The 27,498-nt window shown below is 37.4% G+C and overlaps 2 protein-coding genes across 2 annotated transcripts; both read right to left on the reverse strand.

Moving 5' to 3' along the window:
* Nucleotides 1-423: 423 nt before the first annotated feature.
* On the reverse strand, nt 424-7,548 carry LOC139314270 (bcl-2-like protein 15). The gene is made up of 7 exons (XM_070939850.1): nt 7,431-7,548; nt 6,122-6,166; nt 4,806-4,850; nt 4,231-4,275; nt 3,398-3,522; nt 1,097-1,315; nt 424-456 (listed from the first exon to the last, which is right to left on the reverse strand). The coding sequence occupies exons 1-7, from the start codon at nt 7,546-7,548 to the stop codon at nt 424-426; spliced, it is 630 nt and encodes a 209-aa protein (XP_070795951.1).
* A 3,803-nt stretch (nt 7,549-11,351) lies between these two features.
* Nucleotides 11,352-26,672, reverse strand: AP4B1 (adaptor related protein complex 4 subunit beta 1). The gene is made up of 11 exons (XM_070939851.1): nt 26,516-26,672; nt 24,169-24,325; nt 22,445-22,669; nt 21,925-22,055; nt 21,237-21,384; nt 19,648-20,144; nt 18,665-18,748; nt 16,237-16,340; nt 14,614-14,821; nt 13,990-14,274; nt 11,352-12,374 (listed from the first exon to the last, which is right to left on the reverse strand). Exons 2-11 carry the CDS (start codon nt 24,279-24,281, stop codon nt 11,947-11,949), a joined length of 2,223 nt encoding a protein of 740 aa, XP_070795952.1. The 5' UTR covers nt 24,282-24,325; nt 26,516-26,672; the 3' UTR covers nt 11,352-11,946.
* Nucleotides 26,673-27,498: the final 826 nt, after the last annotated feature.

Genomic DNA, 27,498 nt, shown 5'->3' on the forward strand with positions numbered 1-27,498 from the left:
GATATTTTATCCTGCAAATGTTTACATATAGAGAACTGACACCAGCTAACAACCCAGGAAAATGAATGCCAGTAATGCTCCAGTCTTCCCAGATATAGACATTTCCTTTGTATGAAACAGGAATATATTAATAACTAGGACCAAGGAACTGATGAACTACTAAAGCAGGAGACTGTAAATTGATGCAATGTATTCTTTGGCATTGTGGCTGCAGGAATTATCTATGAAATTCCTTCTCTGACAATTTAATTGCAATGACAACCAAACTATTATGATTTTCTTTCTAAATTAATTAAATTTATTTTGTTTCTTTACAGAATTGCTTTTTCAATTCATGTGCATTTTCATTTCAGATTTGAAGCAACTCTCCAGCTCTATTTCCTCCAAAATAGCAGATGGGTTTTTCATATTGGAATCAAGAAACTATGGGCTGTTTAAACTTCTATCAAGATGACTCTAAAAAAAAGGAAAGAAAGAAAAATATTGCTAATCAGATGAGGGTGGAAGGAGCAATAAATGACCTTTCTCTAAAGTATATAGTAAAGATCCTGAATCCATTGTTGTGAAACACATTGGGATTTTGATTTAAGACCTGAAAATAACATCAGTAGATGCCACTGTATTTGCCCCTATACCTTATACTCAGAGGGAATATTATTGCACAAGATAAGGATATGGTCCCATCCATTAAATATGGAAGGAGCTTGCCTTGTCCTTTGCCTGTCTTCAGCAATCAGCTCCTTTTGCTTGTTGTTTGGGAATTGCAGATTAGTGACATCCATGAATCAGGATATAAGGGACTCTGCACTCATGTGCATATGGGAAAGGAGTGGATCATTTTGTATTAATGCAGATTGTTTTACATTTAGAATTTTACATTCATAAATATTTCAGTTAAAACCAATAGTGTCACTGAATTTTCTTCATGTGCTGTTTCCAGATTGTTGACTGTTTAACAAGTTTATTCACTTGAATCAATGAAATAATTCATGTTGTTCTACTGGTTATTTCTTTCTGTTTTCTGAACTTTTGAAGGTTGGCCTTGAATGCAATCTACCCAAGTGCTAAGTCACAGTTAAACATTAATTTAACTTACCCAACCACCTTGCCTTTCAATATAGCCTCTCACTTCAGGATTTCCATTGATTGTTTCCATAAGTATGTTTATCTGGCCCTTATCTCCATAAGTTTTCTTTATAAGTTTCTCAAACAACTTCACAACAACAGCTAGAAAAGCTCTTTCAGGCTCTAGCCCAGGAGTTTGACTGCTCCAATTCCTGCTGAGAGATTCTGCCACTTCTCCAAACTTCTTTATCTGTAAACATAGAATGAATATTTTTAAAAAATAAAATGTAATTACTGAAAGACAACAAGTATTTATGGTGAGGAACAGCTCTGGTTCACCTTAAAATTTGAATCAAACATTTATTAATAGGATTAAAGATCTGTTTTGTTCAATTTATGCAACAAAATTGACAATCATAATACTTAAAGTATTTCAATTAAAGCTTAGAATAGTCTAAGTTTCATGAACCAACCAGTCCATTATTAGGAAAAAGATGAAGATCAAGAGCTGCTGAAGAGACAAGCAAATATGAAATAATGATGTCAAAGCTTGACATGAGATCTTGGTGGAATCATCTTCCTCTTCAATTCTAGACTGAATCATTTGAATCATTTGATGATGGGAAAGAATTTTGAATTCTTTAAGAAACGATAGGATGGTGCTTTGAAAACTGAACACTAGAAGGAACTAAAGATTAAAATAGACAAGAAAATGGTAAGTGAGCACCTGTCCACCCTAGACCAGTTCAAAACACCAGGACGAGATGGATTACACCCCAAGATTCTGGAAGAACTGGCAGACATGATCTCAGGACTATATCTTTCAAAGATCTGGAGCACTGGGGAACTACCAGAGGACTGGAAAAGAACTGATGTAGTTCCCATCTTCAAAAAAGGGAGAAAAAATAGATCTAGGAAATCAGAAACCTATCAGCCTGATTTCAATACCTATGAAGATTTTGGAAAAGATAATAAAGCAATGAAACTGTGAACACATAAAGGCAAACAAAGTCATAACCAAAAGCCAACATGGGTTTGTCAAAATCAGATCATACCAGACAAATCTTACTGCATTCTTTGACAAAGTGACAAAATTAGGAATGCTGTGGATATAATTTACTTGGACTTCAGTAAGGCATTTGATAAAATAGACCACAACCTACTACTTGATAAGAGAAAAAATGTGAGTTAAACAGCATTATTACCACCAGATGGATTCGTAACTGGCTGACAAACTGCATTCAACGTGTACTCCTCAATGGAACTGCATCTATAAGGAGGGAAATATGCAGCAGGGTACCCCAAGGTTCTGTTTTAGACCCAGTACTCTTCAACATCTTCATCAATGATTTAGATGAGGGGATAGATGGAGAACTCATCAAATTTGCAGATGACAGCAAGCTGGCAGGAGTAGCGAACATTCCAGAAAATAGGCTTAATATACAGAAGGATCTTGACAGACTTGAACACTGGGCACTATCTAACAAAATGAAATTCAATGGTAAAAAAGTAAGATTCTACATTTAGGCAAGAAAAATCAAATGCACAGGTATAGTATAGGTGGTACCAGGCTCAATAACATTGAACTGGAACTCACAGTCTCCTGCACCTTAACCACTGGACCAAACATGCAAGTGAAACTGTGATGTCTTAATAATTAAGAGGGATGTTCAAAAGAGTGGCCTAGATATGGGATATATGGGATTTACAAAAGAGACTTTTGTTAAAGTTTTGAAGGATTTTGTGAAAAGAGTCAGAGAAAAAAATAAAAAGAAATCAAGTTATAGGACATTATTTGAAGGGATTAAAGATTAAGGAAGGGATATAAAGTTATTTTATGTGATTCAGGTTATATAGGTATGTCGTTAATTCTGCTAATAAATCTAAAGATTTTTTTAATAGATAGGAGATGACATATGGGAAGAACAGATCATTTATTGTATTTAAGAGAAGGTAATGAATTACTAAAATTGTTTATACTTGGAATATGGAAGGGGAAACTATTTCTTTATATTTTTACTTTTTTACTATATTATTTTTCTTTCTTTTCTCTTTTGCCTTCTTTTCTGAACTTAGTTTTTCTTTTTTTTCTTTTTTTGAAGTTTGTACTTTTTTAATTGTAACATTCAACAAAATTACAATTTTTTAAAAAAATAACAGCATAAAACATATCAAACTAGGGAGGTTCAAAGTAGCCAATGTAAAATGCTTTGCATCTATGAGGCAGCAAAATGTATTCTGGCAAAATTTACATCTACATAGATAATTTATATTAGATAATGGTAAATTAAAACTAATGGATTTGGTCCAGCATGCTTAGGAAGGTAATTACCTTTGTTATGCTTTCCTCTGCAAGAACTGCCTGTACTTGGCCTTTCATCTCTGTTTTGTACTGATCTCTTATGGATCGCAATAAAATGGCAATATCAACTGGATCAAAACTGCTTGCAGAATCAACTGTTGGTTAACCAAAGGCCAATACAGATTTACAGTTTCGGTATCTTATAAAAAATATTCTAATTTGTTTTCTATTCTATTTCAATTCTAATCCTTTTGACATGTCCCATTTAACATTTACCTACATCTTAAGTTTAGCTAAAGAGGATTTAGATTTGCTTATTTAAAAAATACAGGTAATTCTCAGGTTACAATCACTTGTTCAGCGACTATTCAAAGTTAGGAAAGTGCTGAACGAGGGAGACTCAGAATCAGTCTATGAAGTTTCAGTTAATGCAGCATCCTTGCAGTCATGTGCAATCATTTTCAACATTCCCTACTGGCTTCTCACAATAGCAATAGCACTTAGACTTATATACCACTTCATAGTGCTTTTACAGCCCTCTCTAAGCGGTTTTCAGAGTCAGCATATTGCCCCCAACAATCTGGGTCCTCATTTAATCCACCTCAGAAGGATGGTGGGCTGAGTCAACCTTGAGCCAGTGAGATTTGAACTGCTGAACTGCAGTTCAACTGCAGTCAACTGAAGTAGCTTGCAGTACTGCACTCTAACCACTGCACCACCTTGGCTCTTTAAGCAATATCAATGGGGCAGCCAGCAGGAAGTTTCAAGTTGCTCCAGCTGCTTTTCCACCCACACACCTTCTACTGCGCCACTTTCCTGTGACACTACTTTGCCCACTCATAGCTCTCAAGCACAGTTCTCACCTGCCGGCCCACTTGCCTGGGCCCTGTGTCTTATCAATTCTGAATCTATGAAGAGAAAACAAAGTTTTTTACCTCAGAGAACAAGGAACTGAATCATCTAGATAAAGGCAGAAGGAGAAAGGTACCTATGAAGCTCACTCAACTAGCCTAGCCTGCCTAATTGTAGTAATAAAACAGATGGAGGAAAGTTAATGGGTGTTATCAAAATAATAGATACATTGCACAGGGGATATCTTGGTATAAAATGGTTGTAAATCTCAAAATGGCACACAGCAGGCTCAGACTAAATTATTTTGCTTCACAACTGATGTGTCTGCGACCGAATGTGGAGTCTCCCACACAATGGTTTCAGAAATAATTGTATAAAATAATCTGATCTACCTGTTTCATTTTCAATTTGGAGGCCAATTCCCATGTTACTATTAGATTTAGGGACTGCTTTTTTACTTGCCCGTGCTATATAGTGCCTGCCTGTGGCACCTTCCCTGCCTCCCATGGCACCCACACACCTTCCACTGTGCCACGTTCCTGTGACACTCCTTTGCCCACCCATAGCTCTCAACCATAGTTCTCACCTGCTGGCCTGCTGGCCTGGGTCCTGCATCTTATCAGTTCTGGGTCTATGATGAGAAAACAAAGTTTTCTATCTCAGAGGACAAGAAACTGAAAGGGGAATCATCTAGAGAAAGGCAGAAAGAGAAAGATACCTATCAAGTTCACTCAGCTTGCTTAGCTTGCTTAATTGTGAAGATAAAAGCAATGGAGGAACATTAATGAATGTAATCGAAGTAATAGATACATTGCATAGGGGATATCTTGGTATTGTGAGACATTTTATATTCAAATACATTTTATTCATTATACTGTTTCCATCTTTTTTTTTTTTAATTTGATTTATATGCCGCCCTTCTCCGAAGACTCAGGGCAGCTTACAGTGCATTAAGCAATAGCCTTCATACTTTTGTATATTTTATACAAAGTCAGCTTATTGCCCCCACAAACTGGGTCCTCAATTTACCTACCTTAGAAAGGATGGAAGGCTGAGTCAACCTTGAGCCTGGCAAGATTCGAACTTACTTTAATTGCAGACAGCTGGTGTTAACTTACAGTGCCTTGTCTGCAGAGCTATCCAGGCTCCTTTCTTTCCCTTAAATATAGTAATCAAATCCATAAAGGTCTGAGAATTAGTGTCTCCAAGTCAATCAAATTAGCAAACTTCCTCAAACCCTGAAAAAAGTCACTGAGACCTAATCCAAATATCAAAAAATAAGGTCTGCAAACACAAATAGATTTAGTTAAAATTAAGTCTCCCAATAGAACTGTATATTCACAAGAATACATATCCACCCACCCACTCACACTCACTCACAGATACACGCCTCTCACCATGTAGACACTTCCCCATCCCAAACAAGCTTCTCCACTCCAGACAAACAAACGGTTTTGCTTTTAGGAATAAATAGTTCTACTTTCCTCACAGCTGTCTGCATCTCATTTTTATTTATTCCTGTTAACCCTGGCTTGAGTTGGAACCCCAAATTATTCTTCTGACAGCATGTAATGGTTGTAAACCTCAAAATGATACACAAAGGCTCAAATTAAATTATTTTGCTTCACAATTGATGTGTCTGACACAGAATTTGAAGTCACTCACATAATGATTTCATAAGTGATTGCGTAGAATAAACTGATCTATATGTTTTCAGTTTCAATTTGGAGGCCAATTCCTTTGTTACTATTAGATTTAGGGACTGCTTTTCTACTTGCCCATGTCCTATAGTGTCTGCCTGTGGCACCTTCCCTGTCTCCTATGGCACCCACTCACCTTCCACTGCTCCATGTTCCTGTGACACTCCTTCGCCCACCCATAGCTCTCAACCACAGTTCTCACCTGCCGGTACACTTGTCCAGGTCCTGTATCTTGTCAATTCTAGATCTATGAAGAGAAAACAAAGCTTTCTATTTTACAGAACAAGGAACTGAAAGGGGGAAAGTTACCTATGAAGCTCACTCAGCTAGCCTAGCTTGCATAATTGTAAAGATAAAAGAAGTGGAGGAAAGTTAATGGATGTTATCATCGTAATATATTATACAGTGGATATCTTGGTATGCAATGGCTGTAAACCTCAAAATAGCAACAGCATGCTCAGACTAAATTATTTTGCTTCACAATTGATGTGTCTGAGACAGAATTTAGAGTTCCTCACACAATGATTTCACAAGTGATTGTGTAGAATAAACTGACCCATCTGGTTTTAGTTTCAATTTGGAGGCCAATTCTTATGTTACTATTAGATTTGGGAACTGCTTCTGCTCACTTTCATGTCTTATGTCAGTGGCCATGATATTAGATCATTGACCAAATGGCTATGGCTTGCTCTATTTCCTACATGTGTTCCTATTTGCATCCATTACAAAGAAGTAATTCATGTATATCTCATGTTTCCTGCTACTGAATCAGGAGTCTGGCAATTCAGGATTTTGAAAAATCAAGGACTGACTTTGTTATAGGGCCTGTCTTTGTTTTAAAAACTGCCTCCTTAAAGTCCCACCATCAACCACCCCAATCTAATCTTTTAAATATGTACTTGAATATAAATCCCATTTTCCCTGTACAGTACAACCCATGGTCATGCTAGCTACTGAGGCAAATATAAGTCTTGCTAAAAATAGTAGCTCTTACAGGAGAATTAACAACATCCTGAAACTTCAGTACATATTAAATCAACTAATGTTTTAATTAATAAGCAGTAGATTTAAGCAGAACTATTCAGTTTAAAAATCTTACTGAATTTTAAAATTTTATTTAAATGTAACTGATCAATTAGAGGGCAAATGGTTAAAATCCTTTAAATTAGTGGTTTCCACTAGCATCTATGCACTACAGCACAGATGTCAAGCTTGATTGTGTGATGCATCACGTGATGTCACATGATGCATTGTGATTTTTTTGACCTTGCAGAGCTCGGGTAGGCGTGGCCTAAGTGTGAAGCATTCGGCCTGTGGGCTGCCAGTTTGACACCCTGCACTACAGCATATAGAAACTAACAAAAAAAACCACTATGGTAGGAAACTTATTTTTTCTTCCAAGCTAGATGCAGCTGCTGGTCCTGTCTTCAAAATTTGGGAAATACAAAGCCACTCTCACGCCCACCCCACCCAGACACACTGCAAATTTTCTCCCAAAAAATTGTCATTACCTTCAATTACGATCATTTTTCTAGGCTCGAGTGGATATTGCTTCCTTGAGTAAAGAGTAGTAAATAATACTTCCGCAATTTGTTTTGTTTGTTCTTCAAACATCATCGAGTTGTTCATGTTCAGATATGTATTTCAAACAGAAGTTTCTGTGTTATTTTTTAAAGGGTTGTTTCTTCTGTTGTCTAGAAGAGATCAAACATAAACATTCTCCAGCATTTCTTCCTTCATTTACAGGTCAGAATATATAACATTCAGCAGATACTCCTCAGAACAGGAAACGTAATTTACAAAGTAAAATTATTTATGTTTCCTGTGATACATTGGTAGCCACACCATAGTCATATAAATATATTGTCAACTATGATAAATAAGAAACACTAATTACCAGAAACTGATATCAAGTCCACCAATGCTTTCTCTTTTACTATTCAAGACTCAGTCGCCTAAAAGGAAGTAGAATTTGATATTTGATATTGTATGCATAACCTTTGAACTCCAAGACATTTTCATGCAGCTATAATAGCAGTAACATGTCTCATTAAGCAACTACAGTATGTATTTTTTCAACAATTCTTTCAGTTATTCTAGATGCATACCGTAAATCTCATCTGTTTGTAACTTTATATTATTTCACAATCATTTCCTCCCATTGAAGGGGAGTTGGGTTTTCCAACTATAAAGTCCCCTTCAACTTTATCGTGACCCCTAACAGCTTTAGGTATCTATCCAATTTAGGCTTTATTGGCAACAATGTAGAACTTATTTGCTACTGCTTTTTTTTTTCAGATTTGTATAATAAGGACAACTCTGTTATTTCTTGACACTATGCCATATAGCTTCTAACAGAGTTTTACTCTGTGCTGTTTTTAACGATTCGCTAAGCTGCACTGCCTTCTACCTGAACTTCTAGACATTTATTATTATATATTTAATTTTTTTGGCTGCCCAGTTCCAGTGAGCTCATAGCATTAGCACTAAGACTTATATACTGCTTCACAGTGTTTTACTCTCTGAGCAGTTTACAGAGTCAGCATATTGTCCCCAAAAATCTGGGTCCTCATTTTACCAACCTTGGAAAGGTGGAAGGCTGAGTCAACCTTGAGCCGATGAGACTCGAACTACTGAACTGCTGGCAGCCGGTGGTCAGAAGTAGAAGTAGCCTGCAGTACTGCAATCTAACCACTGCGCCACCACAGGTCTTATATTGTGCTTATAGATGCTGAGAAATATTATAATTCGTAGATGTTACCATAATAGGAAACAAGGCCTTTCATGTCAGGACCCTCGGCCCACGTCTTCAGTGCCTTCTGAGCATTGTCTTCTAAGAGGCATTTCCAGGGAAGAAATAGTGGAAGTGAAAACAACTTCAGTTTTAGTGGCGCCAGTAGCCATAGTGGAAAGTGGAACCAGTGAATGAATTGGCTCCCCGAACTCTTCTCCAGATTAAGGAGATTTGGGATTTCCCGGAGTGCTTCTAACAGATGTTTTTTACAACAAAACCACATAACAGAGGTCTTGGTAGGGTTTTAATGCTCTGGGAACTGGGAGAATGTCTCAGGCGTCCGTATGCCAGCTAAGCAAACTTGGAAACAAGGTTACTTGCTGCAGGTTTAATGAGGCCGTACTCTAGCATGACTGAGTTTTAACAGATACAAAATCAGTGCTGGGAGCTATTGCCTACCAGAGCTGTAAATAGCTTCGAATTAACATAGGCACTCCCACGGCCCACTCCACCCCTGTAGCCAGCATCCGGCTGTGTGCATCCTTCCTTCCAGATCTCCTGGGCTACCCCTGCGCAACTGCAGTCGTTGGGTGCTCAGCTCCAGGCAGCTAGAAAAGGGCAGTTCACATTCCTTCGCCCATCAGCTGTGCCAGCTGCTCCGCCATCAGCGACAGTCAGCTGATGGAAACAGGGCACGCTGGCTCAAAGGAGCAGGCAGACATCAGGAGCACCTGGGACGCCAGCCACTGAAGCCACGCCGCTCCCGCAGCCATCATGCCGTCCCCGCAGCAGTTTCCCATCCCCCCCAGGTATGGCAAGCCAGGGCTTGACTATTAGCTTTGCTAAAGTCGCAATTCAGAGCCATCAAAAAGATGCTGGGTTCACCCACTTCCTCCTCATAATAACCTATATTGGAAATGGTTATATATATATGGGGGGAGAGGGATACAATGGCTCAGTGGTTAAAGACACCGAGCTTGTTAGCTGGAAAGTTGACAGCCTGCTTTTGAGATGGAAAAAAAAGGCAGCTTATCCAAAAATACTGCTGTTTTTCCCAACACAAAACATAAGTTTCATCTGGGTTGAGAAAAAACAGATGCAACATTTTCTCCTGTTATAGCCAATTCCTGCACAGAAAAATAACAAAGGCAGGCTGCAAATTTACTTGAACTGCAGAAATAGTAAAATGACTTTGAAAGTGACACAATTTTCCGAGACAAGACATACACCTTTTTAAAAATTCCTACTTTTAGGTCACAGAAACTATCTTCTACTTTATATATTTTTTTCCTTCAGCATTAGTCTGGGTTTTTCAAATACACTTTATTTTAGACTAGCTGTCTGAATATTCAGCTATTCTGATTCGTTTCCTATGTACAGTAAGAGATTTTACAGAGCTGAAGCAAACATACAGGCTCTCTAATTGCTGAATAAACCTAGAAAAGAATCCATGTAAGAGCAAACCACTTCAGATGCATTTTATTTATTTATTTATTTATTTATTTATTTATTTATTTATTTATTTATTTATTTATTTATTTATTTGTTCAACTTGTATGCCGCCTTTCTCCGAAGACTCAAGGCGGCTATGTTACCTTGCATTGAACTGTCATCTGAACTAACAGTTGTCCTTTTACATGAACAGCTGTGAAAACATGGCTTTTAAGGGGTAAGATCATACCAACACTGATAGAAGAATTTGTTGATTGTAATTTTATAATGAATGGTTACTATTAATTTTAACCCTAGTTGTAATGCACTGTAAGCCACCAATTTTTTGGAAATGAAATAGCATCTAAATGGAAGTCAATACAAAGATTTTATACACCTTGCTACTCCATTCACTTAGTGTCTAAGTGAAGCACATGCACTGCACAGTTGCTGAGACCACTGCCAACAAAAGCACTGACAGCGCTTTGCCAAAATGAATAGAAGACTGGTCAGCAGCCAAAAGAATGGAATTTATCCCAATATCAAAGAAAGGTGATACAAAACACTGTTCCAACCACTGAACCATAGCCTTGATACCACATGTGAGTAAAATTTTCTTGAATCCAACTGCCGACAAGAAACTGCCTGATATAGGAGCACGATTTTGGAAAGGAAGAGGAACACGTGATCATATTGCCAATCTATGTTGGATGATGGAAAAAGCACAGGAATACCAAAAAGCACTCTACATGTGCTTTATTGATTATACAAACGCCTTTGATTGTGTTGACCATGATAAGCTCTGGAACTGCCTCAAACAACTGAGAATGTCACACCACATCCAGCTCATTCAGTCATTGTACTCTGATCAGGCAGCCATTGTAAGAACAGAAGATGGAGACACAAAATGGCTCAAAATTGAAAAAGGCACACAAGGTTGCATCCTGACAACTATACTATTCAACTTTTACACAGAAATAGTTATGAGAAATGCACATTTAGAGGAATCTACCATTGGGGTTAAAATCGGTGGTTGGAGTATCAACCTCTGATATGTAGATGATACATTACTCATGGAAAACAAGGAGGATTTGAAGTGATTAATCGTGAGAGAGTAAAAGATAAAAAGTGAGAACACACAGGCCAGACTGTATAATGTATTTTTTTCTTTAGTTTTATTACAATATCAAATTTCCCTACCCAATGAAACTATTTTAGATGTATACAAAATATTGGAGAACAATGGAAAGGGACTGTGATCCTTTGTGTATGAGTGACATGTTTTATTAGTGTTTTTATTGATTTTATTATGAGCCTCCTAAGATTGTTCTATTTAAAACAGGTAGCTGTATGAGTTTAATAAATAAATAAATAAATTTTAAATTAAGCAGAAATAAAGTTATAATTGCTATTTTTTAATTTGCAATTTACTCATATACTCATATTGTGGCAAAGAAATTTGTACTTGATTTAGGAAAAGCTGCAGAAATCTTTTTTTTCCATACACAGCTGTCAGACGTTAGAGGGAACATTGCTAAGTGACATCTTCCAGACACACAAATGCTCCTTAATTTACCATCACCCTGAAATCTCAGCTCTTCCATTTTAATTCTGTAGATAAAAGCAAAGTTCCCTTTGTTTGTCCATAGACGTGTTCTTCATATTAGGCCTTTTGAGGGTGGTTGGTTTCTGTGCATATTTTTCTAAATACAGCGTTTTCATTTGCATTAAAAGTTATGCTGTAGAAAGTCTTTATTGACAACTTGTAAGACCTACAGCTTCACCTAAAGAATACAATAAATAAACCATATACAAAATCGCTGTCTCTTCCTGGTTATGACCAACCCCATAAATTAGAAAAATCAGGATGTCAGGCCTGCCACTGTCTCCAGAACTGTCTTCAAGAGCAAGACAAATGCCTGCAGGGCTTCTAGCTTGTTTTCAGTCTGCTTCACTAACATCTGCATGTCTGCACCTCCTGCCTCCAGCTGCAGCTCAGTTAGGAAAAGGCAGCCTGTGTCATCCTGTGCCCCTAGGTAGACTTTCCATGACTGTGATCCAGGCTTGCTCATTGCAATAGTCTGAATATGGACCATCTGCAGGGCAGCCTGCAAAGTCTCTGGTTGCACGGATTCCTGCCAAGGAATGGCTTGCTGGCAGCCAACAGCCAGGTTTAGCCACGTCCTCTCAAACTGCTCTGCAGTCAGACATAGACTAGATATTAAGGTGAGGCTACTGGAACTGGCATTAGGAACAGGGTCCTTCTCCTTCTTTTCCAACATCAGCGGCACTGAAAAAGAAAGAAAGGCCATAATATTTACTTATTATTTATTACATACATTTGTGTACCATCAAATCATCTGACTCACAGAGGTATGCAGCAATAACATCTATTAAAACATAACACTAAACTCATCTTTCTAATCCTCTGTATAAAATGCATCGTACATTAAAATCAAAATCAAGATTCAAACTTTAATCATAAAAGCTACCCAGATCCACCATTAGTTTCCAAAGATTATCTGAATAAACTAATGTTGACAACTTTGCAAATACCCAGTACCTCAGGAAGTCGTCTATTCCATACTGTTAGGGCCATGAATGAAACATATCATAAGAACATAAGCAGTGTCTCCTGGATTGGATCCTTGCCCCATTTAATCTGACAATATGTTCTCAGAGTGACCAACTAACTGCATAAGGAAGACCATTAGTCTCCTAGTAGATGTCTATATTCTTTCTCTGGGTCCACATTCTTGTTTCTTATGTAAGAAGGAGAGTCTTAATTATATCTACAGGTAGGCCTTGACTTCCAACCTCAATGCAGACTAAAATTTCTATCATGAATCATTGCGGTCCTAAATCAAGCGGGACCCAATTTTATAACAATTTTTACAATGGTCATTAAGTAAATAACATGGTGGTTAAGTAAATCCTGATTCTCTAATGTATGTTATTTGGTGGAAATCTGTAAAAATGGTTGTAAATCTTGTTCATGTGACTGCAGGATGCTGCAGTTAGTTTTAAATGCAAGCTGGTTGCCAAGCACTTGAATTGTGATTTTGTGACTGTAGGGATAGGAATCTGAATCTGAATCTGAATCCCTAAATACATAAGGGTGTCTAGTCCAAGAAGGAGTGTAATTACCACAACAGTCAAAGCTGAGTAAAGGCTCTTCTGCCATGGTCTTGACCAGCTGCTTTAATGCAGGAGAACCCTGATTCAAGGACCTCCAGAGGAAATGCAATTTTGCACAAAATCAACCATGAAGTGGCATCAAGCTAGATTGTTTGCATAAGAACATTAGGTCTCTTTTGCTGGGAGTCTGAGTCTGTTTTGTCAAATCCAGTCCTTCACAACTTCAGAAACTGAAAAAGGACCTCTATTGCATCTCTTCAGGTGACAATATAGAGCTGAACAACAGCAGCATATGATGATGTCTTACCTCAAACTAAAAGATGGATCAGTTTCATATAGTTAAATAATATGGAAGAGAGAGAGCCAAGTTCTGTGGAACTTCGCAGTAGAGAAATTACTATTAACAGTATAAGCTGTTAATAGTAATACTATATGCTGTTCTTATCATGAACATGAACATTGCAATAAAAAACTTTATGAAGCGAAGAATAACTTGTCAATCAGATGTTCCAAAGATGCTTTTTTCAAGAGGCTGATTGGAGCTGAAGAAGCTTCTTGGATGAGAAACGAAACATCGTCAAAGAAAAACCAGAAAGTCCAGTTGCCTCTTGAAAAAAGCACCTTTGGGACAACTATGACCCGGATGACTGAGAATTTCCATAAACTAATATCTAATTTTTTTTCAATGAATATTCTGGCTATCCTTATTAGGATAAGTAAGCACAGGAAGAATAGGAAAGTAACTAAAATCTACATGTGTCTCTTACCTTTGCCTTCTCTTTTGGAATCATCTGTGCTGGAGTCTGCACAGTGGAGATCAACTACTCGACTAGCTGTCATAGCTGCCCATTGATCTTTGCCATAGATGGGCACCAAGGAATTAAAGTCATGGACCCATTCGTTAATGGAACTTTCAGTCTGCTCTTCTAAAAGGCGGAGAGAACGATCCGATGTTGGACTGCATAGAATTCCTTTTGTTTCTTCCACACCAGCTTGTAATAGGCGATAGTAAAATAATGCACGGTCCCGAACTGCCATGTCTTTTTCCTCCTCTGGATCACAGACACAAACATTTGGCAACAACAACAAAAATAAGCAATTACTTCACTTGGCTTTTAGTAATGCATTCCAAGAGGTCTCTCCCAATCTTTCCCTCTTTCCTTTAGAATGTGTTAAGATATCTGACACTAGGAGTACAGACAGAATAGAAAAATACTTGTAACAAAATAGTTTGAGATTTGGTTAGAAAATCTGTCTGTCTGTCTGCCTGCCTGCCTGTCTGTCTGTCTGTCTGTCTGTATGTCTTTGCATATGCCTTTCAACAGTAACTATAACTGTTGTCGTTCATCTAATTCACAATACAGCAACCACCATAGAAGTAACAGACTTACCAATGCAATAATAAAGTAATCGCCCCAGGGTATCCTGACATTCAGCGGGACGTGCTATGAAGAGCCGGGCCACAGCCGTCAGTAGTTCCAGCTTGACAACTGAGAATGGTTCTGATTTTACATTCTCCACAAAATCTTCTAATATATAAGGGGCATTGGGAATTCTTTCTCCATGTACACCCAGAAGCCAGATTAATGCTTGCTTTCCCTAAAAAATTAAACCATTAAAACATTTCGCATTCAGTACTGTTGAGAACACTTCACATACAAAGCCTCCATGTTAAGGAGGTACATGTTACCGGTAGTCCTTAACTTACAAGAGTTTGTTTAGTGACCGTTCAAAGTTACAACGGCACTGAAAAAAATTACTTATGACCATTTTTCAGTTACAATTTTTGAAGCATCCCCATGATCATGTGATTAAAATTCAGATGCTTGGCAACTGGTTCATATTTATGACATGAGAGTTGCTGTGTCCCAAGGTCATGTGATCACCTTTTGCAACCTTCTGACAAGCAAAGTCAATGGGGAAGCCAGATTCACTTAACAACCAGGTTACTAACTTATCAACTGCAGTAATTCACTTAACAACTGGTAGGGAAAGTTGTAAAATGGGGCAAAACTCAGTTAACAAATGTCTTACTTAACAACAAATTTTGGGCTCAGTTGTGGTTGTACTTTGAGGACTACCTGTATTTGAGCAAATAGGAAGAGAAAACATGTTGAAATAAATTCTGAGGCTGCTGCACCATGTGCCTGCTTCATAATTAAAATCTTAGGATCGGTACCAATTTAATTTGGAGAAACAATATTATAAAACACTACTTGTACTTTGTCATGTGAGTTAAAACTCTAAGAATTTTAGTACTCATAATCTTGAATTTTTCAAGGATTAGAACATAGAATAATAGGAGTGCAAGGCATCTTGTAGGTCTTCTATCCAATCTCCTGATTGAACAGGAGACTCCATACATTTTGGACAAATGTCTAATCTCTTCTTGAAAACCTCCAGTGTTAGAGCACCCATAACTTCTGGAGGCAAATTGTTCCACTGATTAATTGTTTCCATTGTTAGGAAATTTGTCCTAAATTCTGGGTTGGATCTCTTTAATAATCTTCCTATTATGGTTTTATTTTATTTTGTGAGATTATGCCAATACTAGCAAAGATTTTTGTTACAGCCGTATTCCATAATATCCAAGGCTACTAATTTTACATTTCTGTGATTAAAAATTGGTAAGATAACAAATTATTTAACTTTTTTTGCTTTTGGGAAGGCAAGATTAAAATAGAATAAGGGGTAGAAAAATAAAATTTTTATGCAGGTGTATCTGCAGATCCTCCTAAACTAAATGATTTTATGATTGCTTACGCTAACAACTCACTTATATACAATAAAAGTATGCTCTTTTTTTTAAACTTTCAGACTCAATTTTAGATTTCATCAACAGAATAGAGGAGAGGCAGATACAATTATAAAATGCATTATATTACAGCTGGAGGCTGCTATACCAGAAATGAGGGTTTCATACAGAACTCTATATTACAAGATGCATTTTTTGCTTCTGGAATTGGACTCAAGGGTTTTGAGTCATTTGATTTACAAAAAGCATTTTCTGTTACCTCACTGTCCTGGATGATCTCTTCACAGCCAGACAAAGGCTGGGCCACACACTCTATACACTGTGGACACAACCATACTAGATCTCGGAACATCTGTACTACAGCTGTAGGGAAATAGATAACAATTTATTTATAGTATAACACTTTTTGGTCAAAATGATAACATCTTAACACCATCAAAACCCGAGTGGAGTAAGCTTCAGATTAAGGAATAGTTAAAATAGAATTTGCAGCTAATAAAATTAAAATACAATAAAATCCTAGAAAAATGTATTTTCACTATTAACCTAAAATACAATAAAATGCTAGACCTGCCTCAGAAGGAAGACCCATGATTAGGGTGTTGCCACTAAAACGGCTATGTCTGATTCCCTGACCATCACCGAAGGCGAAACGGTGATTGAGGAGATGGCATAGCTGATAGAGAGGATCATGCACAAGGAAAAAGGTCTCCCATTATTCTAAATAATAAATAAATAAATAACTTTATTGTCATTGTACGTGTATACACAGTATATCCATACAATGAAATTCACTTAAGACCCAAAGACCAAAGACACATAATAATCCCCAAACACACTCCCACCCACCACAATTCCCCACCCCTAAACCACCCAAACATTCACACACAGACCAAGTAATACTGTCCAACAGCTCATTGATGGTGGCCCTTTAGTTCGTTGTTGAATGCAATTATAGCTCTGGGATAAAAACTATTCAGAAAACGTGTGGTTCGAGTTTTAATTGTTCTATATCTTCTGCCAGAAGGCAACAGTCCTAAAAAAATTGTAAGCAGGATGGGAAGAGTCTCTGAGAATGTTATGCAACTTTCTCAAACAGCAAGATTCAAAGATGTCATCCGGGGCTGGTAGCTGGAGTCCGATGATATTCTGGGCAGTTTTAATGGTTCTCTGTAGAGCTTTTTTGTCTGCTACAGAGCTGCTCCCATACCATGCAAGAATGCCATATGTCAGGACACTCTCAGTGGTGCTGTGATAGTAGGACAGAAGTAGATGCTGAGATAGATTTATCTTCCTGAGCATTCTCAGGAAGTACAGCCTCTTCTGTGCCTTCTTCACAAGCATGTTAGCATTCATAGTCCATGAGAGGTCCTCAGAGATATAAATGCCCAGAAATTTAAAACTACCCACCCTCTCCACCTCCTCACCATTTATGTACAATGGTAGATATACATCTCTCTTCCTCCTGAAGTCAATTATAAGTTCTTTAGTTTTTGTGGTTTTAAGTGTGAGATTATTTTCATTATACCACAATGTCAGCCCTTGTACTTCCTTCCTGTAAGCAGACTCATTATTAATGAGCCTCACCACTGTTGTGTCATCCACAAATTTAATAATTGTGTTGGTGTTATACAATGTGGTGCAGTCATGCGTGTACAGGGAATAAAGGAAAGGGCTTAGCACACAATCCTGGGGGGCTCCTGTGCTTAGTATCAGAGAAGAGGAATAGTGAGATCCCATCCTTATGTGAAATTACATGGAGAATTCTAAGTGATACCAATATCCTGAATTGCTTTTAGAGTTGAAATGGAAGCCCATGGTATTTTAAAACAGGTAGCATAGGAAAAAAATGGCAGGTTACATCTTTGCAGCACCGCTAGTTAAGAACAGCTTTCTAGGCAGCCTCATAGAAAATAAATAGCAGGAACCGAATCTGGGTGGAACTAAGGCATATGATCTGGGGCCAGATCTGCTCTCTCCAAGAATAGATATGTAAAACACTCTTAGCATTGAGCAATCACTTGGTCATCCAGGAACTATGACAAATTGAGGAGATTCCCAAAGATGCAAATTCTTCTAGAATAGATTGCTTTTCCCATTTGGAAAGTCTATTTTTACTGAGCAACATTTCTAGCTTCAATTGATTAAGGTTCTCTTAGCAATTCAGAGTTGTGGGGGGTGGGGACGGAGTCAAAATGAGCGAAGTTACTTTAAAAAATCTTAAAAGCATCAGTGGTTTAAACATGAATACCTGGTGTATTAGCATCCCACATGATTTGGGGCAGTGTCTCAAGTAAGGAAATGGAAGATTTATGTCATTTAAACATAGCAATTACTATGGACTGTGCTTTTCAGATTTAAAGACAAAAAAAATATGATTTGAAATAACTATCAGTGTCCTTGCCACACCTGTTGAAGTTCTTTAATTAAGAAAGTGATAAGAGTGTTCCACACCCATATCTTGTCCTCATTGCAAATTATTTATTTTCTTGGCCTCTATGTGATCCAGGAAAATAGGCAGTTTCTTTAAGGAGGCACCAACTGGTACCATGTATTTGCCCCTACTCACTTGGAAGCAACTTTTGGATTTCTTCTATATTTAGAAGAAATTATGTCGCATCTGATCAAAGAAGCTAAATCTTACAATGGTGCAAATCAAATATGAACCAGAAAATCAGGAATAATACCTGATGTTATATGTTCTTGCTTCAGCTCAAGGAGTTCTGTTAGAATTCTCACACATTGTTCTGAGTAGGTTCTTGCAATATTTCCTAAAAAATAACAACAATAACAAAACAACAACAAAATATCACATATATGACCCAAAGTTCTCAAGATTGCTTAATACTGTAATTCCTTAACCTGGAAAGAGTGATCCAGCATTACACAGATATTTCTAATAGTAGTTCTCAGTGAAACCTAATTTTATGCAAAATGGGACAAAATGGAACAGTTTTGGGAACAGTAATATTAAAGATAAGACTATTCTAGGCAGGTTATTGGACCACTTAAGGAAGAGAACATGAATAACTTTCATAAGTTAAGCAATAATACAGCAAACTGATAACCAACATTCAATGTAACTGAATGAACTTCTCTCCGAGACATTAGATTTAATCCCACCTTTAGTTTTACAATTCAATGCAATAGGATATCAAATGACTCCAAAATTTAAGAAAACTTAAGAGTGCAGTAAAAAAAGCTTTCTTAAGAAAAGTTCTTAAATTTTGGAGTCATTTGATATGAAATAAAGACTAAAGCTGCTACGCTCTTAAAACGCAGTGGAATTTACTTTCGAGCAAACATACTTTCTTAGTTATTATGAGTGTAGTAACCTGTGTTTTCAGAAATATCTCAGCTGGCAGGGATAATAGCAAACATATTCAAAAGTCTGGCCTAACTTTGAATTGCTTCGTTTTCTAGTTTGACCATACTTTGCTTCTGCCTTTGAAGCATATTTTTTGTTCTGGAAAAGATTGTTCTATCCACACTTATAAAGACAGTCATATTCTTTTCTATCTCAAAAAAATACTAGCAAATGCAGAATTTGCAATATAATTTCAGGGGAGAGGAGTGTTGTGTTATATTTGTTTACATAGAGATTACAACTTTGGTATACATGTATTTGGCTGCTGGAGGTTTTGCATTAGAATACTAGCAGTCCACTTACCTATAGCAAATATTGCTGCCCGGGCAAGCTCTGCTGACACATCAGTGCAGTAGTCTCTCAGTTCCTCCAATATATGCTGAACATTTTCATCATTCACCAACTTGCACAGCACTTCCATTTTCTGGCACTTGATATAATGTGGTTCCGAGTAAGAACAGAAGAACTTCTTATATTGGCTACTGAAATGGCCAGGAAGGCTGTCTATTATCTGGCGCACATGACACAAAGCAGTGAAACAGAGTTCTCTACTCCCAGATGTGCATGCTGTTAGGAGTGGACCTTTAACTCTTACAAGCACATCTGCCTGGACATGTGGGAAGTCTCTAGCCAGCACCAAGAAGAGTTTTGTGGCAGCCATCACTACACTGGAACTGCTGTTTTTAAGGTATCCATCGAGTAAATTCAGGATATCAAAAAGCTCTTCTTCACAGCGGGGTTTGTATCGCAGCAGAAAAGTCAACACCTCACTCTGCCCCCACTGATCTAGATCTGGCATCCTGCAAAGAGGAAAAAACCAACACAAATGGTGATACAGTGAAACTATAGCTTCGCTCTCCCAATCTGCAAGCCACTTTTTCCATTATTTCATCAATATTAAACTTAAATATATGAATCAGCAACATGAAATGGAGGGATATGACCAAATACTACTAAATATATACTTTAAGTAAATTTTTACTTAGCCCTCGACATACAGATATTTCAAAATTTTAAAGAATAATACAAATATATATTTGAATGACAGATGATCTCCCTTAAGCATAAAAGCTGGCAGAATGATTTTGGGCCACTTAGTCTCCTTCAATCCAACCCACCAAACTTTGTGGGAAAATTAGGGGGCAGGAACATGGAGTGCATTAACGTTCTCAAATAGATACATAGATTTTTGTCATCTGTTTGATCGTGTCCAATAGATATAAATAAAAAATGGGATAAATGTATTAATAACAATAATATCGTATTTGCTATGTATGTCCCTATAAATCAGTTGAGCAATCATATATTATCTATGAGCACTGGGTTTACAAGCTGACTGATAATTTTATTTAAACTGTATATAATCGCAAAGGGTCTTTTATATTAATACTCAAATGCTTTAAAGCCAGAACTAGTAAACAATTCTGCAGAGCAAGTAATTATTTCAGCTGCCACCATGTAAAAATGAAAGACGATGTTACATCACACTAGCTGAAGGTCTTTTCAATGGTGGATTCCAACTTAGGCACTTCCTGCTGAGAGAAGTTGCCTTCTTGTCAGTAGGTTATTTCTGTTCAAGCAGCTGTCTACTATTTAGCTGCTCTGCAAATCTCTTGAAATAAGACTTCACTATTCTGGTATTCTCCCACAAAATTATTTTTGATTAATTCATGGTGTATTTTAATTAAATGTTTTTATTTATTTATTTATTTTATTATTGTTAGCTGCAATGATTGACTTTTTTTGGCAGAAAGGTAGGTTATAAATGCAATAAATTAATACAGAAAATATTAGCATTAATTTGACAAGCATACGTTTTTCACAATTCAAAACACAAAGGACAAGGAGAACGATACCTCTAGTTTACTCAAGAATTTTGGAGGGGAATGTACCTATTAAGAAGATGGTGGGCAATGGGTTTGTTGATGACAACTCCTCCTTCATGTGCCAGAATTTCCTCAAGAGCCCTTAGACAATTTACCACCACGATAGGATCCTGATCCCGAAGCAAACTATATAACTCATTAACTAGTGCACCATCTGCAGAAAGCACAATAGAAAGGAAGTCAGAAATACTTCTCCTTTCATCGGCAATAAAATGCTGCTTTTAACAGGTTGTATACAAACATAAACAATTATTATTTAATGAAAACAATCTGGATGTTCCTCACTCTGTTGTTGGTTAAAAGAACTGGGTCTTCATCCAGGCCTTTGGTGAGGAAGAATGAGACTCCTCACTTCACTGAGTGCCTTATTTTATCTTTCTTTTATTGATCTTATTGTAGTTTATTGGACTGTTTAAGGAACCCAGAATTTCAGGCAAGTTTATAAATAACAAATATGAGATTGCTGAGAAGAATTTCTAGCAAATAATTATGGAGCAAGGTAGGAAGAATTGTATCTAGCAGAATGTGTCTTCTGTGAAGGGGAGATCACCACACCCTACACACAAAGTAGAACTGTTACAACATTCATGACGAACTCTCTTTTTATAGCATCAAAACTATATGCCACACATTTATTCTAATATGAAAGGAGAGGTGGGATTGAAAAAAAGAATGGAAAAATGTGTTTATTTACCCACTTCACAGTCTCCTTGGAGTTTCTGCATCTTTGCACAACCAAGAACAGCTACTCTCCTTACATAAGAAGCTTTGTCTCGTAGACCATTCAGGATTGGCTGCTGAATATATTCTTGTATGCCAGGCATCCTAGGAACATTGTAGGCAATCAATCTATAAATTCTCATAAAACACTCATAAAACACTAAATTGATGCCCTCAATACTTCCAATAAAATATTATTAAATAGCTGCATTAGGCTCCAAAGGTCTGATAGCAAAAGAACAGTCTACATAATTCAAGGGAAATTCAGTCTTGGCCAGCAAAACAGAAAGCTCTTTAAATGTGTCCCAGAACTAGGAGGGAAGTGCTATTTGTAGTGATGTCTTACTGATAAGAGTTAGATTCAAGAAAAAAGAACTGAAAGTTCATAGTTCAGGTCATGAATTATTGACCCCTGTATTTGAGTGTATTACACAATACACCCTTCTCTCATATGTGATGACTTGAAGGTCAGAATAAGCAGTACATTTTCTTACCTCAGACTGCACATGCTGCGCAGGGCCAGACCTCTAACCATAGGGTTGGGGTCTGAACAGTCTTTGCACAGAGTATTGATAGCTAAAAGAGCTAGATCAGGCTTTAAGGGAGCGTATGTACACATATACAAGTACACTAGTTTCTTCTGAACAATGTCTATGGTAGCACTAGCTTTAACCATCTCCATAAAAACACTGGACATATCTACACCTTGGGTCATATGCCTGCAAGAAAAAGATAAGAAAAATGTAGATACAGCAACGGAGATGTCATATTAATCTACCTGAAAACCCAAAATATTGTATAACTTTGTAATTATTATAGTCAATACATATATCATAACAAGTTGTCACCCAGAATGTGTATATACCTGTGCTAATACATTCAAAGTTTTATTTGTATTCCACCTCAGTACAGTAGGTTAACTGCAAACAGTCAAATTAAATTCTGCACCACAAAACCTAAATTCTTCACCTGGAGCATTTTATGCTTACTTTTGACTACATATTACATTCTTGACATACTTTATTTCACTGTGATCCTACATTTTCCAAAGTATCAGAAAAGATAAATCAAGAAATATGAAATATATATGTGTCAATTTATATACATTATTAAGCCTAGCTATTCAACACCAGGTCAAATAAGAACATTTCAACAGTTCTCTTAGAAAACATTAGATGCAGTTTTGATAGAAGAATGTAAGGAGAAGATTGTATACCCATAATAATATGATGTTTACCTAATACTTTTTATACTTTGCAATATATTGACAACAATTAATAAAATTTGACAAACCAGAAGGAAAATTAAATAGGATTTTCAATTAATGAGAGCATGTTTCAATGTCTTGGATATTTCTTTGACCTGTTTAAGAAAGTTTTTTTAAGTAACATTTGCCAAAAATGAAAATTATATATGAATTTTCATCTATAGATTATAAGATTAAATTATTTAACAGTTTAACAGAGTTGGAAGGTACCTGGTGGGTCATCTAGTTCAACCCCCCACCCAAGCAGAAGACCCTACACCATTTCTAACAAATGGCAGTCCAATCTCTTCTTGAAAGCTTCCAGTGATGAAGCTCCCAAAACTTCCAAAGGCAAGCTGTTCCATTGGTTGATTGTTCTCACTGTCAGAAAATTTCTCCTTATTTCTAGGTTGAATCTCTCCTTGATCAGCTTCCATCCATTATTCCTTGTCTGGCCTTCAGGTGCCTTGGAAAATAGCTTGATCCCAATTTTATTTATAATTGGCTAAGATCCACAGCACTAGGACTTTGCATGCTAATGTTTTGCACTCTTGAAAACTAAGTTAACCTATTGAGATGTACCAGACTTTTCTCAAAAGGATTGCAAAATGAAATTCAAAAATATGGTAACAGAAGGATATTCTTGTCAATGGTTTTCTTATATACAATTAACAGAAAGGTTTAAAGTGGATAAAATACATAATGGTTTGAACAAAGTAAAACTGAGTTTAAAATAGAATTATATACTAATGATAAGCATATTATTATTAAAATGTATAAACATTATATATTGTTATTATTTATTAGCTTTAAACTTTCCTGATAGTTAATTTTGTTACAATATTATATAAACAACTATCTAAAACAATTTTTGCATATATCAATTTAAAAACTTTCAGCATTTCAGAAGACCAATTATAATTGACAAAATGCAAGAAAACTGTAGCATAACACAAGCATCTCAGCACAGACCTGATCACTCGTTGGATAACATTCCTATAGCGAAGATGGTCAGTTTGCACATGAGGGTTGGACAGGGCTCTCTTCAGCTCCTTCACTGTATCCTCTGAACCAAAGTATGGCATTGTTGAGATTCTAAACCCTTTGGCAGTACCGCTTGTTGAAGAACCTAGGATAGCAGTCACAAAGGTAGATGCAGTCATAGAAAGAAAACTGAGCATATCATTTGTATTCCATTCTGCCCCTTTCAATCTCTTGTTTTATCTTTTCTTACAACAGAGATTTATTGCCTTTATTATGTTTACCAAATAACTCTTGGCATTAAAAATTTCCAACACACTTTCCTCCTCCTTTTCCCCCCACAAAAACAACAAACCTATGAGGTTGATTGGGCTGAGAGTGACTGGCCCAAAGTCACCCAACTGAGAGACTTAGACATTTCATGGCTAAGGTGGAACTTTAACTCGCAACCTCCTGCTTTCTAGTCTGACGCCTTAACCATTAGACCAAACTGGCTCTCAATTTGACAGTAACAAGCATGGCATTTTAGCATGCAACAAGCTGACAAGTCTCTTTTCCAAGGAGCTTACAGCAATTAAAATACAGTAAATATAAGAGCTATAATAGAAAGCCAAGAAAACAATAACCTGGTTATCTACGGGACCGCCTGCTACCACCAATAGCCTCCCACCGGCCAGTACGCTCCCATAGAGAGGGGCTCCTCCGGGTGCCATCGGCCAAACAATGTCGGCTGGCGGCCCCCAGGGGGAGAGCCTTCTCTGTGGGGGCGCCTACGATCTGGAACGAGCTCCCCCCGGAGATGCCGAGGATCCCGGATCTTCGCACCTTCCGTCGCATGCTTAAAACGTTTTTATTTCATCAAGCTGGTCTGGCCTAAATCATCTCCTCTTTTAAATTTAAATTTTAAACATAAATTTTAATCTGTTTAATTATGGGGTATTTTAAAATTCAGCCTAAATTATTTAATTTGTTTTAATTTATTTTAGATTTTGTATTTCCTGTGTTTTATCTTCTGGCTGTTCACCGCCCTGAGTCCTTCGGGAGAAGGGCGGTATAGAAATTTAATAAAATAAAATAAAATAAAATAAATAATAAGACAAGAATAGCAGCATGTAACAAAGAACTAATTACACTTGGTTTATCGAACAGTAGCTATGTTAGACTTTATTGTACTGTAAAAACAATAAAATATATAAACAAAACCAAACTAACAAATTATCACTTTTTGGCAAATCACTTTTCATCAGATGAATAGTTCCGAGAAAGAGGTATTAAATCCATAAGTAGGTGATACTTCACAGGTAGTTCTTGACTTACAATCATTTGTTTATTGACTGTTCAAAGTTACAGCAGCACTGAAAAAAGTGATTTATAACCGGTCCTTGCACTTACGACTCTAGCAGCATCCCCACAGTCACGTGAACAAAATTTGGGCCCTTGACAACATGTACTGTAAGCTATTAAATTCAGGGAACACTTCATGATATAAGATACTGCTGGTAGGTACAAAGGAAGGAAGGAAGGAAGGAAGGAAGGAAGGAAGGAAGGAAGGAAGGAAGGAAGGAAGGAAGGAAGGAAAACTAAAAAATAAAACTTATCTGCCACAACAAAAATTAGGGTTGTATAATGAACACAGTCATTGTATACCATTGTTGGTATGAAACTACATTTAATCTTAAACACAGGAAAGAAGCTGATTTCCTTGCTCTGAAAACACAAATATTTTAAACCCCAATTTATTATTTGTTTATGATGATGCCCACCGATGCTTTGGTCTGACAGAAAACAAAAACCAAAGCATTACAACCTCTATATAACCAGGCAACTAGAGAATAAATGGAGTGAATGCCCTCGAAAGTCCAATTTTGCAATTTACCGCTTCGAAGGGAAGCAAGTTCTCGGAAATACAGAGCTCTAAGTGGAGGAAGACAACACTCATGAAAATCTTTTAAAAGCTGTAATACAATTTTTCGTTCCTCAAATTAAATGACAACCGGCAATACAATGCAGGGCAATTCATTTGTTTGGTAGTCCCATAAAGGTTTACATTATCTTAATCGTAAAACATTTCCGGGGCTTTTTAGCTTAATATCCCGGTGCACTAAGGAAGAGGGAGGATCAGAAAGCAGAAAAAACCTCAGATATGCTGTAGGGTCCCAATACTCAATAGTAGCAGGAAGTATCGTTATATGAACTATTATTGATCTACAGCGGAGTACACGGTAAGGTTATCCCGAACAGCCGCAGCCTCTTCTCTTTTTTTTACCGCCCCCCTTTTGCAATGCAAAAGAATCCTGGTTTCCTCCCATGACAAACACTACGCAGGCTTTGCTGCTACCTTTTGCTTGAGAAAGTAAAGGTTGCTGTTGCCTAGTCACAGTTCCGCAAAATCCTGGATTTTTCTACTGTTTTCTTATTTTCTGTCTCTTTAACAGTCTTCTCAGAGAAAAAAAAAAGAGGCTTCAAGGTATCCCGGAAGTTTCGTCTTCCGACCATGGAATTAGATATCCCTCTCAAGTTTTGCACGCCTATTGGCCGAGTAGCTTTAAAATGTATAGCCTTCAACTGAGGAATTCTGGGAGTTGAAGTCCACACATCTTAAAGCTGCCAAGAAACACCGGCCGAGGGCTCACGACGGGAACTGTCACATTATGACTCTACTGCGCATGAGCTTCCCGACTGGTCGCTCATGGGCATGCGTTTAGGGTCTTGGTTGGCTCAATTTTTTCTTCTTCGGAGAGTGCCGCGCATGCTCGTTTGTCCCGATGTCTTATGGGTGAGCGGGTGTTTCGATTTTTCCGTTCTTTGGCGGGAAAAGCTAGTAGTATATGTGAAATACATTTGAAAAGTGACAGTAACAGAGTTGGAAGGGACCTTGGAGGTCATCCAATCCAACCTTCCTGCTCACGCAAGAGTCCTACAAAGAGCTCTCTAATACCCCCGATCGGGACGCTCCCCGGGTAGACATTTTTGCATCTGGGAAAAGGAGAACCATCCATTTCTGCTGCCTTCTCTTTCCTGTGCTGCAAGTCTACGAGAGATCACAGTAAGCTTTCACGTTGCTCTCTGCAAAATGATTTCGGGAAGGGACGGGGGTGGTTTGAGCTCCCGAACAAACTTTTTTACAGTGCTCGCCGAGTCATGAAACAGCAGTTGTAAAGTGCCGGACCGCGGGAGCCGCAAACGTTTTCTGCGCTGGACCGCCTTCTCCTAAATCTCTAACTGGAATGCTAAAATGTCAAAAGGTTTCGCTTTCACACGACATTTAGGCCATTTTTCATTAAAAAGAACAACTTGAGGATCTCCTGGATGTCATCTCAA

This window comes from Pituophis catenifer, unplaced genomic scaffold, assembly GCF_029215685.1.
Source record: "Pituophis catenifer annectens isolate HBS135680 unplaced genomic scaffold, rPitCat1.0.hap2 SCAF_3, whole genome shotgun sequence".
Classification (NCBI taxonomy): Eukaryota; Metazoa; Chordata; class Lepidosauria; order Squamata; family Colubridae; genus Pituophis; species Pituophis catenifer.